This window comes from Colias eurytheme, chromosome 4, assembly GCF_061535395.1.
Source record: "Colias eurytheme isolate Ceu_HAF_F1 chromosome 4, ilColEury1 Martin Lab GWU primary, whole genome shotgun sequence".
NCBI lineage: Eukaryota > Metazoa > Arthropoda > Insecta > Lepidoptera > Pieridae > Colias > Colias eurytheme.
Window position 1 is genome coordinate 5201624 of NC_142983.1, and position 13101 is coordinate 5214724.

Here is a 13101-nt window from a genome sequence, read left to right on the forward strand (position 1 = left end):
AAAATATATCGCCCGAATGTGCACACATTTTTGCACATTTTTTTAAAATAAGTATTGACTATTGTTCCATGTAAAGGATTATAATATTAATGTCCTGTTCAACATGTATCACGATAATATAATATTAATGTCAAACTATTTCATATTCTAAAACGTACCTAGTATTCCGCAATTCATATGTTTTATTGTACACGTCAACGTCACACCCTTCTGGACAGATATTGGGATCGAGGCGAATGGGCCCTATGTCCCGACTGTCTAAGCTTCCTTCATCTTCTTCTTCACTTGATGACGACGACGACTCAGATTCCGAGGATTCTGAGTGTAAATATTTAAGCCAAAATATAAGTGCAGCAAATATTGGAAACGGCTCTGTCTGAATTGCCTAACAATATTATACCTAAACTACGCGGAGCAGGAAACATTTAGAGGTAAAATAATTTTGAAATCAATAGTTTCGGAGCGAATATACATATATTCGCACACATAAACAAATATACATCTATATTACAATTTAAAGAGTACAGTAGTACCTAAGTAAAGAGCAGAGGGAGAGAACCATCGTATACATATATCAAGAAAAAATGAAATTAATAAAACAAATTACCATCATCGTCCCTTTCACGTGGTGGGCGATATTTCTTCTTGAAGATCCTTCGCAAAAAGTCTGCAAACTTATTGTCTTGCACGAGCCTCTTGAATTGCCTTTGTAGATCTTGACAAGCCGCATCCAAACGTTCCTTTTCAGCTTCATGTTCTTCAATGCGGTGTTCACAGTCTGCAATTTGGTCTTGGACACCGCGGACCTAAACATTATAATTAGGTACCGAGTATATTCATAGCAATAGATAGCATTACCCTATATTGAGTTCAAATCACAGGTCCAAATCAATTTGTTACAAAATACCTATGAACTTTTTGGATGAAATAATATTTTCTTATTATAAGAATACATTTAAATTAAAAATTACCTGCATCAGTTTTGCGTAAACACGTTCAGCCAAGCGATCTTCATGAGCCTCAAATCGATTTAAAACATTCATCTCTCTATGCAGTTGATACAAATGCAATTCCAATAATTGATTCTTTTCCTAAATGTGGCGATAGCAATCATACAATAAAGACATAAAGAATGTGTATAATAAAGACTATTTAATTATTTTATGGTAATTAAAATAAATGAAAATCACCTGAACCTGAACCTACCTGAACACGAATCCTTTCTCTTTGCAGTTGTCGTAATCGAGAGTCAAACTGTTGCACAGAAACTTCTGCATCAGCAAGAAGCATATCTTGTTCATACAGATGGCTGTGGAAAACATGTTTTATACAATTATTATATCTTATTAATAATGTTTAAATGCTATCAGTTTATATCGTACCGTTCTATACGTCGTTCACGTATTTCAGCTTCAATCGGAAAGGACTCTTGATCTGGCCTAGCTTTAAGTATCTCCCAAGATGCAGCAAGCGGTCGTGATTCTACAAAAACATATTAACAGATATTAACGGATCCAATTAAAATCTACATTTAGAAGTTTACAATAATTGCTACCAGATAATGGAACAAAACGTGGAACACGTGGCGGGCGAATTCTTTGTTGAGGATACAAAGTTGATTTCCTCCTTTCACTTGTTTTTCTTGACGGTGCTGTTCTTGGAACTCCTTTTATAACAACGGGCTTAATCTGTAAGTTTTTATTTCCACAGTAATTAAGTAATTATGGAATTAGATATCGAAAAAAAAAAAGTAATTCGAGATTAATACCTCCAAATTCTTCTCAGGAAACTCCAAATCATCGTCTATTTGAGGTATTGGTGGAGGAGGTTTGGCTAATTTCGGTGGGATTTCCACTCTTATTTCAGCTAATCTTTCCCCAATATCTTTCATACGTTTTACAAGTTTTAGTTTGTGCTCTCGCAGTTGTAGTACTTTTTCGTTGAAAGCACGTTTAGTATCGTAGATCTAGAAATAATTAGTGTAATTTTATAATTTAAAGGATTGTCTCGTAAATAATATTTATTTTAAATAATCGAGTTTATCCTTACTTCTTTTCTAGCAAGACAAACTCGTAATTGAGTGTTGTGTCCAGGGGGAGCTACGTAGTCCGGTTGTGTTTTTAGTAAACGGTTTCCAATTGTCGCTTCAGCTTCTTTGAGAGCTTCTGCTGCTCCAGGTGGCATTGCATTTGGATCCGGTTTTCGAGATAGATGCTCTTGCCACTAATTGTTAAATCAATATTATTTATATAGTAATCATAAAATAAGATTTTTAGTATCTTAATTAAATATAACATTCGTAATTAAATTAATTATCTGTCTAGGGAAGGATATCAATAGATTTTCATTCCCTAAACTTATAATAAAAATGTGATGTTTAATGGTCACCATATTTAAGTTTATATTTACTTCAATAAATTGAAGATGATGTCTGTTCAGACGGATATGGTAATTCCGAAGAGCTTTCTTCAATGGATGCGGTGGTTTTGGCGGAAGGCCGAGCAGAAATGATGCAACTCTTGGTGGACCCCATGATGATTTTCTAGCAGCCACTCTTCGAGCTGTTGATTCTGCACGACTAAATACAAATTTGCGAATTAGTAAACTACTAAAAATTTAAGCAGAGATATTTTTTATAAGCATGCACCAACCCAATAAAGCAGTCAAGGCATATTATGCTCTTAAGTTCTAATAAGATACTTACTTTAAAGTAGCCTCAGCTAATGCTAGTAAATTAATATCCCTTTATGACAGCATGAAAATAGTTTAAAAATTATTTAGGAACTAAAATACATACATGTAAAAGTTTAAACATCAAATTTAATTCTTTTTACCGTCCCCGTAAAGCTGCCTCTGCCATTTTCTGATGAACTTCTTCTAATTGGTCATAGAAGGCTTGCGATAGATTCTTTTGCCTCAACGGCCTGATCATGACTTCTGGATCCCTTTAAAGTATTTCATGTAATTCATTATGAAACTGAGAAAACTCAAATAATTATACGCAATTTATTTACTTACCTGATACATTTCAGGGTAAAGGGAAATACGTCCAACTGTATGATATTCCTAGAATACATTTTATGCAACCCAAGATCTGATGCTTCAAGCTGGTGCGCTAATTTTCGTTTAGTTAACGCCTTACACTCATCTAACTCTTGTTCTTGTACTTGTAATGGCCGAGGATCTAGAGTAACGTCGATTTGTTGCGAGTATGGGAGCGCTCGGTTACTGTATTATGTATATAGAAATCATTAAAAAAATATATTCACTAAATATATAAAACTCATTGATTGACTGACAAAGTGATCTATCAACGCACAGCCCAAACCACTGAACGGATCGGGTTGAAATTTGACAATTATAAGATTCTAAATCATATAGTTATAGTAAAAACATTAAATTCGATTTCAGTTTTTTTATAAAAATACTAGCGGTCCGCCCCGGCTTCGCCCGTGGTACATATTTACGTTTTCTCTACATAAAAACCATCCTCGTACTTCAAGGAATATAATAAAAAAAGAATCATCGAAATCGGTTCAGCCGTTCTCGAGTTATGCGCTTACCAACACATTTTGCGATTCATTTTTATATATATAAGATTTAATACAAACGCTTTTATTATTTTGCTATATTCAGCAGAAATTTCCGCAAGTTGGTCCCGTACTCTCTTCTTATGCGCATTAGCAATAGCCATCATTTTATCATATTCTTCCTTTTGTTTCAATTGTTCATGAGACATAAGTTCTCCATCTAGTGTGCTAGGTTCTCGAACTCTTTCCACTTTCTACAATAAAAAAAGTATTATTTCATACCGTTTATGTTTAAATTTTAAAAGTAATTTAATTAGAAAAGTATTTTACTGGTATTTCTGTAAGTTTTCGTCGTGGAGACGACGGAACGAGATTCTCTTCAAAATTAACAATATACGAGAAAATATTTCCATCTGCACCGCTTGTATAAAATCGCCTGTGAATTTTGTAAAACGCAACCAATACATTTAAAGTAAATTAAGAAAATACGAAGTAATTTTATAACATTTTAATAAAAATATGTATGTTTAAATTGAATATGCTTACTTTCCATCAGAACTGAATTCTAAGCATGTAACAGCTCCTGTATAACGGTCATGCATGGGTAAATAATAACAGTCGTGAAAATCAATGCGAGGCGTAGGTTGAGGCTGAAATAGTTTAATTCATACTTAAAAGAAAGGTATTAAATATCAAACATAGGATACGGAAAGCATCAATATTTGCCAAATTGAAAAAAAAGATCTTCGGCAGATAAGTCGGAAAAAAGTTATTTAGGTACGTGGCCGCTAGAGGGGCTGTAGTAATTTTTCATACTATCTTTTTACGAGTAAGATCACTGTTACCAGTGTATATAGAATATGCCTTCAAGTAACATTATTGAAAGTGAAAAGTCTTCATCCGAAACATATATTTTTAATGATATACCTCTTCTTTCGCTAAACGTCTGCCTTTCAATTTCTTCAATAATTTCTGTTGCGCCATTATCCATATCATGTGATGCTGTTCAGGAGAGTCCTCCTCTTCAGTTGGCATTCGGACAACTCTTATATAGCCAGTATTAGTACCCACAATCAAATAACGATTATCGCAACTGTAAAGTTAATTTATATCTGTTTATTTTATTTATTTAACTTTTGGATCAGTTTTGGAATTTATTTTTCCAGCGGAAGGCTCCATAATTACAGAGTGAAAAAATCTTCATCCAAAACAGTGACATATTATTGAATTTAATATTATATTTTGTTTGTTTTTCCCTTGGCTTAAGCCGAGTTGAAAACCAGTGAGGGGCTGGTAAGTATAAAACAAAAATACAAGTAGTACTTAGTATTTTTGTTTTATATTGATCTCTTAAGAATTTTATTTACGATTGAATAAAAACTATACGTAATTTCCTCTTCCAAATAAAATTTATCAATACAGCAACTTACACAAACTTTAGAGACGTCAAATCATCACACCATGCACCAGGAAAAGGACCGTATTTCAAAATTTTATTATTTCCAGGTTTAACCAAAAACAGTGCCCCGGTACCACGCTGGACAACCCAGATACCTTCCTCACAGTACTGCGCCCATGTGATCGTAGTTCCTAACATGCTTTCACTTTCCACTATAAATTAGGAGTTATTTTAAAGTATATCAAGGAGTAGACAATAATATTTCGTATACTTAATGTGATATTTTTTTTAGCAATTAAAAATATTCTGATGCTATTCTTGTTCAATCTTTACGTGAATCACTTTAATTTACGGATCTTTGATCTTTTTTACTTGCATTTTGCGCACCTACATTACTTGGAAAGAAAGAACAAGAGCCAGACTATTATCTTTCTTATTTTTATTAAAAAGTTAGCATCCTAAAATAATTTTAATATATGCATTATGCATACTTAATTGTATCTCTCCCAGCCACTCTTCTTCTTCATCGTCGTCTTTCTCTTTTTCCGCTTCTTCCTTAGCTTTAATTGCTTCTTCATCAATACTTGCTAAGTCCTCTTCAGTCGGAAAAGGTCGATTTCGCATACTGATGATTGAACAAAACAATTTAAAAGTATTTATGTGATTCACGTCTATTTGATAATGTACGTTAAACTTTTGAAAACTTATTAATATTATTTTTAGTTCTGTCGATTCAGAATGTTTTGTCTTCCGAGAAGAATCGACAAGAAATTCAGTATAGATAGTGTTGTCGTTGCTTGCAACTGAATAGATACAAGCTTTAACTTACAAATGTTTCTTCACGAGTATCTCTTTGTATGACACAAAATCCAATTTGAATGTTGTTATCTGTGAATAATCACGAATAGGTACGTCCGGTAATAATGCTTCCATAATAAATCCTACTTGTCCACATAAAAGTATCACACGTTCCTGTAAAAGTAGATAAAATTACAATACAAGAACATAAAATTTATCAAGTGATGCTATTTTATATCTTACTTCCTCTGGTTTCCATGTCATATAAGCAATGTTGTTCGGAGTTTCAATAAATCCTAATCTATGCAGTCTGAAGGGAGTATCGATCACCAGTCTATAAATGAATATAGTACTATCTTCACCGCAAGTTACAAGTAATGTTCGTTGTTCATTTATTGTTATTTGTGTAAGAGATTTAGAGTGAGGCTTGAGCAACTGCAAATAGAAATAAACGATTATTGGTTTTTCTGCGGTTTTGTTTCCTTTTCTACTATTCTGCAGTCTTAAATCTTTCTGTGCCAATATTCTGCTGTTATTAAATATTAATTCGTCTATTCATGAAAGCAAATCGCAAATAGAATTCTCGAATAAATAAATGTGAAAAAATCGCAGTTAGTGCCTCGCCCTATATATTTTCATTTATAACTTATTCGTGGTGGCTATTTTCAGTAATAAATAAATATTACTGTGCAAAATAAAGTTGAAACTTACGCATATTAAATCGAGAACATCCGCATGAATGGAGTCTTCGCTATGAATAGTGAGTGCAGAATGTACTCGAACTTCGACCAACGTCGTCTGAGCCAGGAGACGATCGGGATGAATGAATAACGTACGCATTATCCCATCCGCAAAACCAACTATTATGATGCAAGATGTTTCATCCACCTGTAACCATTGACCATAAAAATAATCTTCAAAAATCTTCTTTGTCTGCGATTCACATAAAATTTCGGAAAACTCTCATAACATCAGTTTCTGCTAAATAAATAAAATAAAATAAATAAAATCTTTATTTGAATTCATACATAAGTTTGACATATTGGATTGGGGTTCAGGCCCCCTTACTAGGTATAACCTGTATTAAGGGGACCTGTTCCTTCCCTAATATTGATCCCAAGTTTGCATGAATTAAAACATAAATTTAAGAAGTTAAGAAAAAGCTAATCCAAAGTCCAAAATAATAAGAATGCTAGAATATCGTTTTATCGTTTTAAGAGTTCAATCTTCTTCGAATTTCGTTGACGTATGCGTAACTGTTTTATTTGCGAACTAAATGAAAAATAAATTCAGCACATCAGTAAAACTTACATCAACCGGTGGATACAGCATACACGTAACACCTGCCTGAAACTGGTATCTAGCAAGCAGTGCATAGCTTTCAGTATTGTATGCTTGTAGAGCGCCATCTTGTCCTGCCGTGACCAGGATCGGATGAGAGCGGAGAGCAGCCATAGCGACGATTGCACCAGCGTGACAAGTCAATACTTTCCGGTGATTGCATTCTATTTTATCTATTTCCAATTCCACCGTCCAGAGTCCTCCGTTACCATCCTTATAGAAATTCAGAAAAATATATTATACCTACTGAAAAACTTCAACCAATATGATACGCATCCACGAAGATCAAGTTATCCATACTTACTTGTGCATACCAAAACATATCTTTCTGATGTTTCAAACACATAATTTGGCAGCCTGGCACCTAAATTTAAAAAAATTTCATGAAAAAGAAGACAGGTCGCAAAACGCTCCAAGAGTTATTTAATTTCTACTTTAATAACGTAATTTGATTAAATTACACATGTTTCAGCGACGGGGTTGAGTTCGACGTAAGGATCGTCTTCAGGTGGGTCAGCTTGTTCCACAGTATCCCAGTACCAGGCGCGCACGCAACCGTCTCGAGCTATAGTTGTCACTTCATCTCCAGCTGGACTCAGCATGAATTGAATCTACATAAAATATTAGAAGATACTAAATACTTTCAAAGAGATAATACACTTCTATGGGAGGAACAAATTGGTAACAAATCGTTTGTTTCAAAATGTTCCTATTTATTTCTTTATGCTTAACAATACGCACTTTTCATAAAAACGAATTTATTGATATAAATGTTGATAATGGTTTTAAAAAATGACATAGAAAATGAATTCATATAGGCAGTTAACTTAGTTTAGGTTATACGGACCACGGGAGCTTTATGGCAAGTTTTCCGTCCACGCTGTGTAACTTCCAGTTTCACGAGACCAGCTTCCCAGACTAAGACATTACCCCATTCACATCCAGATAAAACCTATAAAAGAAATTACACGTAGGTATGTATGTACTTGCAAATTGAACGAAACAAAATAAAAATAATAGAAGTTCGACAAAAAAGTTATAAGCTTAATAGTTAATTAAGTTGTTACGCCTATAATTTATCAATTATGCGAGAATTAAAAGAAGTTAACAGATATATTGCTGCGAAGTAGTAAGTGGCTTGTAATGTAAAATAAGGACTTCGTATATTTTATATATTATGATCTAAATCGAAGCTAGTTTGAAATTGTAATAATACGTATCTACACCTTTTCATCAGGCATTGGGTAAACACCCAACACGTCACAAATTTCTGTTTTACCGAATCTTCCAAGTTCTCCTTTTAATTTAAGTCCCGTAAACGTATTAGCCATTTTCCAAAATTTTATATGTGCAGCCCCTAAAAAATTATTCATATTGTTTTACCGGTCAAGTTCTTGTAATACAGCAAAAAAAATTGGTTGTCTGTAAAGTCGGTTTACTGACGATAGTTGAACGTGACAACGTCCGATTGTGCTTCTTTGTCGTTCGTTCCGCGCTCTCGCTCGCACTTCAAGCCTTACATGGAACGCCTCAGAGCGAGGTAACGCCGCATGAGTCATGTTTTTTCGTGCGTGCACGCGGCTCTATCGAATTATAAGACGTTGTCACGTCAAAAATACGTAAGCACTAACATTCAAATTATTCTCATGAAATTTTTCCAACAAGTTTTAAGTAATTGTGAAGAATATTTACCCGCAGTTGTAAGCTGGCCAGGACAATACGGTGAGAACATAACCGTATTAACGTCAAATGTAAAGGCACTAGTACGTAGGAGAATCCTATGCTTTTTCCAGTTCCATATTGTTAAGTTATAATCTGGTTCCTTTCCTACAGATGCAAGGAGCTCTCCATCAGGGCTAATAAAAATATCTCAATACAATTTAAGTAGCGTAACATGACTTTAAATATCACAACATTAAGCGTACAGACCTAAAGTCCAGAATTGAATAGGCATTGGCTGTTCCATCGCGCAATACTGCGTCTATGTCCATTTGGGGCCAAGTATAAAGTAATATAATGGGATCTCTGGGACCTTCTCTACCTTCTGCTATTGCGATTCTATAGTTAGGGTCTTTTCTGTATGACTAATAAAAAATTATTGTTATTATAATTAATAAAGATTTGGTAAAATTTTTCGTAGAAAAATAGCATGACATTAATCCGTGTGAATCATAAGAAAATTTCGTCATAAAAGATAGCCTTTATGTTGCCTAGTAAATTTACCAATAATTTTGTTCAGTTCTAGTGATTAGTTATTGTCCTGTGAGTCGATAGTACTTACTGCGTAATTTGAACATGAAATTACAGACATTATCTAAGTTAATAAAAATTTTACTTATTGTAAAATATAGTATATTATATAGATAGGGATGAATAATACCGTGATATTGCCGACTGATCCACCAGTAGTGCTTCTACGAAACCATGTTTGTTTAGTATTCACGTCCATAAAAGTTATAATGCTTCCTGAAGACCAACAGACTACACTATCGTCGCACGCACAAAGATTGAAATATTTGTGGCAGTTATACCCGTAGGAATGTCTTACACAAAGTCAAGGAAAACATTTTGATATTTACAAAGGTAAGAACAATCCTTTAGTATTATTTAACTAGGTATTTCGAAAACATCGATAATTAATTTTAATAAGTCAAAGAAATGTTTGAGCTTACTAGGTTTAATAGTGATTAAAACAAATAATTGAATTCACAGCTTAAAAAATGCCATTGCAAAAATACATTTACTTAGTAAAAACTAGCTTTCCGTCCACGGCTTGGCTCGCTTTGTCCAAATCCTAATAAATTATATAATAAAACCTTGCTCGAGAAACGCTCTTATATATCTCTTTATTAAATATTAAAAAAAACCGCATAAAAATTTGTTGCGTTATTTTAAAGATCTAAGTACTTATTGTTCTGATTGAAAGGATACTCAAATTCAAATAGATCATCAGGAATCGTAGAATCTAAGCTAGTTACGGCACCAGATAAAAATTCATCTGGGTCATATTCAGTTAAAATGGATTCTTCTTCGATTATCTCTTCTTCCTCCACTATGGGTTCTTCAACTTTTTCCTGTTCTTCTTCTTCTTCGCCTTCTTAAATAGATATTAATAATATTGGTATGTTTATTTTTGTAGCATTTGGTAGCATTCAAAAGGATAATGGGATAGGAATGGGAGATTTCATTCGGGACATACAATCAACCAACAAACAAAAATATCTGAAATAATGCTTATAGTCATTACCTTCGCCGTGCTCGCCAGGTTCTTCATCTGCCATTTTAAATATTTATATTTTTAAGGTAACTTTACTATAAGGTCCTCCGTGGGTATTTTTTAAAGTAGGTATTCCTGTTTAATAAGTGATAATAACACAGCAATTATTATAATAACAAAGTATGTTGCTAGGATACAAGCTGTAGACGTAGTTGGTTACGGTAGTAAACCAACACACCACAGACTACCACGTTACTACTACGTCTACAGCACAGGTCTACAGCCTCTATGCTAATTTTGATTATGGGATTCGTAATCTGTTGTGTAATAATAAATAAAGTAATACAATATTATAAAAAATATGAAAGTTGCTACTATCGTCGTCATAAATTGTGTCATAACCGCGTCGTCGTCGTACCACATGAATAAATAAATAGTACCTAATAACTAGTTACTAGTTCACATACTAGTTAGTAAAGTGCTATGTGGTGCTACTAGAACATTTGGCGGGAGCGAAAATTGGAAATAACGCCATGACCACAGATTAAGTACCGTCCGGCACTTAATCTGTGGTCATGGCGTCCGTGAAACCTGCTGTGGCAAAGTATTGCCACTTTTTCATGTATCAAAAAGTTTGATTCGCTTTAAAAAAATATAATTGTATGAAAACGTAATGAGTAACCTGCACCTAGACGTAGAATTTCATGAAAATTGAAATGAAAATTTCATAAAAATTTACATTATTACTAAATATCTATTTCATTTTTGTAAATTATAATATTTTAAGCATAAAAACAATTATGGCAAAGTTAGCTGTCACTTCTGGTAAATTTGCCATATGAAAGGAAAAATGAAATTTTTGGAGTTTATGAGGTTAAAAAGTAATATATTTGCACACTTCCTATATCCCGTAAATAAAGTAAAAACTTTATATTATTTAGCACTGGTAATTTAACTCTCTAAGAAGGTGGCAAATTCACCAACCTTTCCAAAATATTTCCTACTAACTTTCCGCCCGCGGCTTCGCCCGCGTTTTCAGAGAAAAACCCGTTCCCGTAGGATTTCCGGGATAAAACCTATCCTATGTCCTTTCTCGGGTATCAAAATATATCTATACCAAATTTCATGCAAATTGGTTCAGTAGTTTAGGCGTGATTGAGTAACAGACAGACAGACAGAGTTACTTTCGCATTTTATAATATTATAGTATGGATATAAGAAGAAGTTAGGGTTAGGGTTGTCAAATAAAAATGTTTTCGTAGTAGGAACAATTTAGTAAAAGTGAAAAAAAAAAAAGAATCAATTACTTCTAGTTAGTTTCTTAACTTTGAATTGTTTTACATAATAAAACAAAAAAAAAAATAGTATTCATTAAACTAACTAACTTTTTTTTTAATATCACACATTACACGACATTCCTAAAAGATTTAAACCATGGACGTATAAAAAAAGACGGACGGTATATCGCTTATACATGGAGTGAAGCTTAATAATGGCGGCGACACATCCATGTGTGTGTGCCATGTTGCCATGGCAACAGCTGTGTTGATGACGATGGCGGCTGTATTTTTTTCTATAAATTTTGCCGTAATAATTTTGTCATTAAAACATAAAAGAAATAACTTGCTTCCCTGTGGAATGAATCCCTTGTGTTTTGTTATTTAAAATTGTACTGTTGCGACACCATTTAACCACGCAAGACGGCATTTTAAATATTTTTTGTGAAACAGTGACGCAGTTAATCAGTCGGTAGTTCACGACGTAATGGCGGCCGACTAGCTTACTATGGTGAGAGTGTGTGCGTGTTCATTGTCTTTACACGATCGCTAGCTTACTACGGTGGCTTCACGTTGTTTGTTCGTAAAACGGCGTCCGTCTTTTTTTATATTCGTATACGTCCGTCCATGTCCGTATACGTCCATGATTTAAACAATGACAAATTCTTATTGAATATAAAAATTGTTGTTATTTTAAACATGATAGGAACCAATCCAATCAAGTTTTAAAATCCGTTTGTACACATTATTTCCTATTAGCTGTACTTTATGTGTCTCTATTTCTTTTGTGTATGCAATAAATAATTAAATAAATAAATAAATATGTAAATACCTTTTGTAAAACAACCTTCATCTAAGCACATGCACTGTGTATTTCATACCTGGCTACCTAACTATTTACATTTTTTTTTCACCAGTCAGTAGGTACTTAAAATGACAATTTAATTAAACTATTCATCAGCAGGCAGAGTGGCAGCCCTAACCTCCAACAAAACATGGCAAAGTCACCATCACAGACGTTGTGATTGGGGTTGTTGAATTTACCAATACCAATTGCGAAGTAAAGGTAGCTTGTAGCACAGTAAATCAGCTTTTATTTAGCTGAAGAACATTATGTTAACATAATATCAAAAAAATACTTACGTAGGCAATGCTTTTCCCGTTTGTATTTGTAAAAGTTCCGGAGCACTTAGTTTCATACCGCCAACATTCGAAAAAAGTAACCGCCGAAAATGAAATCTCAAAAACAAGCTGGGTTGCCACATCTCATTCGGTGTTGCCATTTAACTCATAAATTTTACTATAAAGGCATGCATACATGACAAAAAACTGATATTAAGATGTGACTACACTTTTTCCCTCAGAAGTTGGCTATGGCAAAGTCTGCAACCTTTGGCATAGCTAGCAGGTTTTACCGTATTGGTTAGCCTGTGCACAGAACATATTATATACTCAGCCTGTGTGGCTAGCCCAATTTTTAGATATTATAAGCTTTTTGCACAGGCTTTTTGGTTTGTATATTATAATTATATACAAACC

General features: G+C 33.7%; 1 protein-coding gene across 1 annotated transcript; it reads right to left on the reverse strand.

Annotated features, from left to right (window-relative positions):
* Positions 1 to 130: 130 nt before the first annotated feature.
* Positions 131 to 10468, reverse strand: LOC149908945 (cilia- and flagella-associated protein 44). The gene is made up of 30 exons (XM_090101512.1): positions 10316 to 10468; positions 10000 to 10165; positions 9449 to 9611; positions 8998 to 9152; positions 8761 to 8924; positions 8295 to 8425; positions 7916 to 8020; positions 7530 to 7679; positions 7373 to 7432; positions 7039 to 7281; positions 6439 to 6615; positions 5971 to 6162; positions 5759 to 5901; positions 5421 to 5554; positions 4961 to 5141; positions 4458 to 4623; positions 4077 to 4180; positions 3861 to 3966; positions 3612 to 3784; positions 3019 to 3228; positions 2835 to 2945; positions 2410 to 2578; positions 2050 to 2223; positions 1769 to 1966; positions 1556 to 1688; positions 1383 to 1482; positions 1207 to 1309; positions 972 to 1091; positions 608 to 806; positions 131 to 318 (listed from the first exon to the last, which is right to left on the reverse strand). The coding sequence occupies exons 1-30, from the start codon at positions 10347 to 10349 to the stop codon at positions 131 to 133; spliced, it is 4452 nt and encodes a 1483-aa protein (XP_089957638.1). The 5' UTR covers positions 10350 to 10468.
* Positions 10469 to 13101: the final 2633 nt, after the last annotated feature.

Bases quoted from the DNA above. Each gene is read 5' to 3' on its own strand.
- LOC149908945 (XM_090101512.1), bottom strand. From the start codon at position 10,349: ATGGCAGATGAAGAACCTGGCGAGCACGGCGAAG. The intron at 8,021-8,294 runs GTGTAGATACGT...TTTCTTTTATAG, and splicing joins ACCCAATGCCTGATGAAAAG to GTTTTATCTGGATGTGAATG. The intron at 2,579-2,834 runs GTAAAAAGAATT...ATTTGTATTTAG, and splicing joins GAGGCAGCTTTACGGGGACG to TCGTGCAGAATCAACAGCTC.